Genomic DNA, 3,720 nt, shown 5'->3' on the forward strand with positions numbered 1-3,720 from the left:
ACTTGGGGCGTTTGCAGCTTGGGTGAACTCATTGACATAATTTCTAATAATATATAATTTTTTTCAGAAATACTCCCGCTCACCTTATCACTGTTTTGCCCAAAATTCACGCGAAATAGATGGTTATTTAAAGAACACGCCGACTAGCTAAAGAGCATAAATGCTGCCAGCATGCCACATTCACCCTGGAATGGTGTAGTGACGCTATGCTAGTGCGTCGGCGTATGAATAGCACACCAAAGTTCGGAATCAAGACTATAGTGGGAACCTCCTCAACAGATCATCGACTGCTCCATAAGAGCAGTCCTCCGAGTCCCTCCATAAATGAAAATCCCTATAGTCATTTCCCACGAAGCCGACAATTTCTTCCCTGTTTTCTACCACGGGATAACCTCACCTGTCCATCCTCGTCTCAACGCTGCTAACATCCGAGAAGTGTGAGAACAACAACAACAACACTACAACAACGAAAATGAATTCCCTTCAAGCTTCGTTCGTAACCTGGGAGGCTTTAACAGTGGGAATCGTCAAATTACACATTTCTGCACAAACCCCTCCCTATGCAGTTCTCACAGGGACAGATATCCCCACACCATGAAGAAACAAACACACTAATGTGCCTGTAGGAAGGAAATAGATAACGTATGTTGGTAGTAGGATCACGTGGCATTCAGATCAGCTAGTTGAGAGGAGGATTTGTGATATGATGACAATCGCGCTCGCCATGGTAATCGATATACTGGTTATATCATACTGGTCGGTTTGAGCTAAGCTGTATTAAGCCTTTAAGCTGTAATCTTATCTCTTTCCATTCCAATGTTATTACGACTTATCTACATTTCTATCTTGCTTGTGTTAACTTACCACAGGATTGTATTTCCCTCTAACTCATACTCTGACTGAATTGACTCAGGTGAACTCAACGATCTCGGTGATGACATTGATAGTGGCTGTGATACTTAGATAGTCTCCACGAAGTGTTACACCTCGCTATATGGAAAGGGGGAAAATTATGCGTTTACGTACCACACGGCCTCGGGGCGGAGAGTGTGCTCAAAACCTTGGAGTAGGCCAGCTTCCGGCCCGCCGTTGCCCAAGAATCCTTTAGACATCCATGTAGCATCCCAATGATGCCGATAAAAGCCACTGGTCCGAAGTTGGCAAATTCCTAAAAAAAAGTGTTAAGACCTAATGACGAATCTCGCTCGCACTCGAACGGGACCCTCCCTCATCGGCTAGCACGGATCATGAGGGGGTTGCACCATGCATGTAGGTAACTGATGCGCCTCCTAAGTGGTAGGCTTTAATCCAGTCAACCCAGAGGCTTGGACACACGAATCTGGTTATAGTGATCACTTCCGCGAGAGGCGCGTTATTATCCGTAAAGATGAATTCAGTCTTTTGCACTTTTCTTTAGAAATCTGCCAACTTCGGACCAGGTTCTTTTATCTTCATCATTGGGATTCTACATGGATGTCTAAAGGATTCTTGGGCAACGGAAGCCCGGCTACTCCACGGTTTTAAGCACACTCTCCGGGGGTGCGGACACTCAACCCGGATTGTGCGGACACTCAGTCCCGATAGCGTACCGCACTGTGCGGCCCCCAGCACGCATGAACAACAGCAATGAATTGTGGTATCATGAAAGAAAAATAAAATTTGAGTTTCGTACAACAAATACTGCTGGGAAGTCGTAGTAGCGTTGGAATGCTTTTACAACCCTATAGGAAGAGACTGCAGTTCTATCATTGCAGCACTCATCGATCCACCCACTCTTGTGTTTGACAAACCAAAATAAGTAGCGGGCGCCCCATTTAGAAAAACTCCTATTCGGAAAGCGCATCGCGTTGCGAATCACTTCTCAGAAGTGAGTTCTGTACCATAATCGTTCCTAGCTGGAATAGCCTCCCGTATATTTTCAGAAGAATAGTGAATACATAGATTAGAAAGTGATGGAAAGATGGTATGATGAGGAGTGGTAGGTATGTGATGGTCCGCGAGAAAAATCGCCTCGCGGATGATATTGGCGAATAGCAGGGAACGAACAGTCCCTGCATTATGTCGTTCAACACTACTAAGTGCCGCTGTATTGTCCCAGCTGTATACTGAGTATATTGGAGTTTCACCCGTGATATGAAAAATGCTAGTCAATAATATAATTCACGACTACTGCATACCGCGAATATCCCGTTTTTCACCACTTCACGAGAAACAGATGAAACTCCACTATTGTACTTGTGCAGTGTGCACCACTACGGAATCTTAGCTTAGCTCGAAGCAAGTGGATGGTTTCATGAGTATGATTGTTGGTAGAATCTCTAGATTCCTTTAACTACTGCCTTGGTTTCCCAAGTGGTTAACAACTATACTCAGTTTAATTTGAGATTGAACAGTTGCAGGGAAGTGACATCATTTTTGGCCTTGGGGAAGATGTACACCTTTTCAGAGCTTGTTGAAATCAACATGGATTTGAGACACCTTCCTCATTTGTTAAGTTCCACGTCGACTAACTCTCCCGACTGGTATAACAGGTGCAATAGTCTCGTTGAAATCTACCATGTTGTTTCCAAAACGATTGTGTAGTGTTGGGGATGAGATTAATAAAAGGCTTGTGTTTTACCGCGCCTTTGCGATGGGAGGGCGGTCTCAAGTGTAAGTATTGGATATAAAGGAAGATTGCACAGCTTGGGGTGCGTTGAAAGATCCGCATGCTGTGTGTGGCATTGTTTAGGACTTTCATCCCGTAAATGTGGTTACGCTGTGTAGAGCTGCTATTGTCCCTTCTCGGATGCTGTGGGGTAACGGCTTCTGGAAAACACCCTTTCATTCATGTTTTCCCCGAAGAGTTGGTCGCCACCGCGCCACCGGAGAATCTATTCCTCTGCCCGATGAATGTAACAGATGGTGTGAACTTAACGTCCTGGCCGTCAGAGGAGGTTACTATCAACGGTACACTTTGTATGGATTATGATGAGCTTATGGAGTTCAACGGCAGAGGAGATTTTTTGAAGTGTCTAACGGAGGTGATCAACGTCACCACACATGCATTGGACAGGTTGGGTGTCGATGCGACCATCATCGACGGTACCCTATTAGGTTGGCAACGACACGATAAGAATCATATACCCTGGGATGTCGATGGCGATCTCCTCATCATGCAGAGCCATTGTCGGAAGGCCTTCTCGACCCACGCCACCACCCATCATAAGAACATGGCATCCCTTCTACAGGAGTATCTACCCGATGATTCCCGCTATCGTGTGGCTGGTATCGTATTCGGTGTCGGATCCGAATTGGACCCTAATGAGTGGGAAGGCTGTGACCTATCGGAACTCCGCGTTATCCACTACTCTGACAGTGTCACTTGTCATGTGGACATCTTTCAGCTAGTTCAGTCCTCCGACCCCGATCATCCTTGTGAGGATTGCCCTGGTTTCAACTCGAGTAAAATCGTTACTTGCCGTCATCAGCAACATAATGCTTGTGGATTGTATGAAAACTACTTCCCAACTAGATGGGACCATATGGACGCCGATGGAGATGTTAAGGTGCCGAATAATGTTTCGGAAGCCCTTAAATCTGAGTACGGAACATCCCCTTTGAGCCTCCTCAACCTCCAGAAGATTCCTGGTAACTACGAATTCCATAGCACAATGCTTGTGGTCGGCCGAGCAGCGATCTCAATAGAACAATTCACCACTCGGAAACCTGTTGATAAAT

General features: G+C 45.7%; 1 protein-coding gene across 1 annotated transcript; it reads left to right on the plus strand.

The window, feature by feature from the left end:
• Positions 1-2,747: 2,747 nt before the first annotated feature.
• Pmar_PMAR015758 (hypothetical protein) lies at positions 2,748-3,720 on the plus strand (the record flags this gene model as incomplete). Its single annotated transcript, XM_002787262.1, has 1 exon — positions 2,748-3,720. A coding segment is annotated over one exon (973 nt), but the record flags the coding sequence as incomplete, so codon positions are not given.

Source organism: Perkinsus marinus, assembly GCF_000006405.1.
Source record: "Perkinsus marinus ATCC 50983 genomic scaffold scf_1104296929480, whole genome shotgun sequence".
Taxonomy (NCBI): Eukaryota; Perkinsozoa; order Perkinsida; family Perkinsidae; genus Perkinsus; species Perkinsus marinus.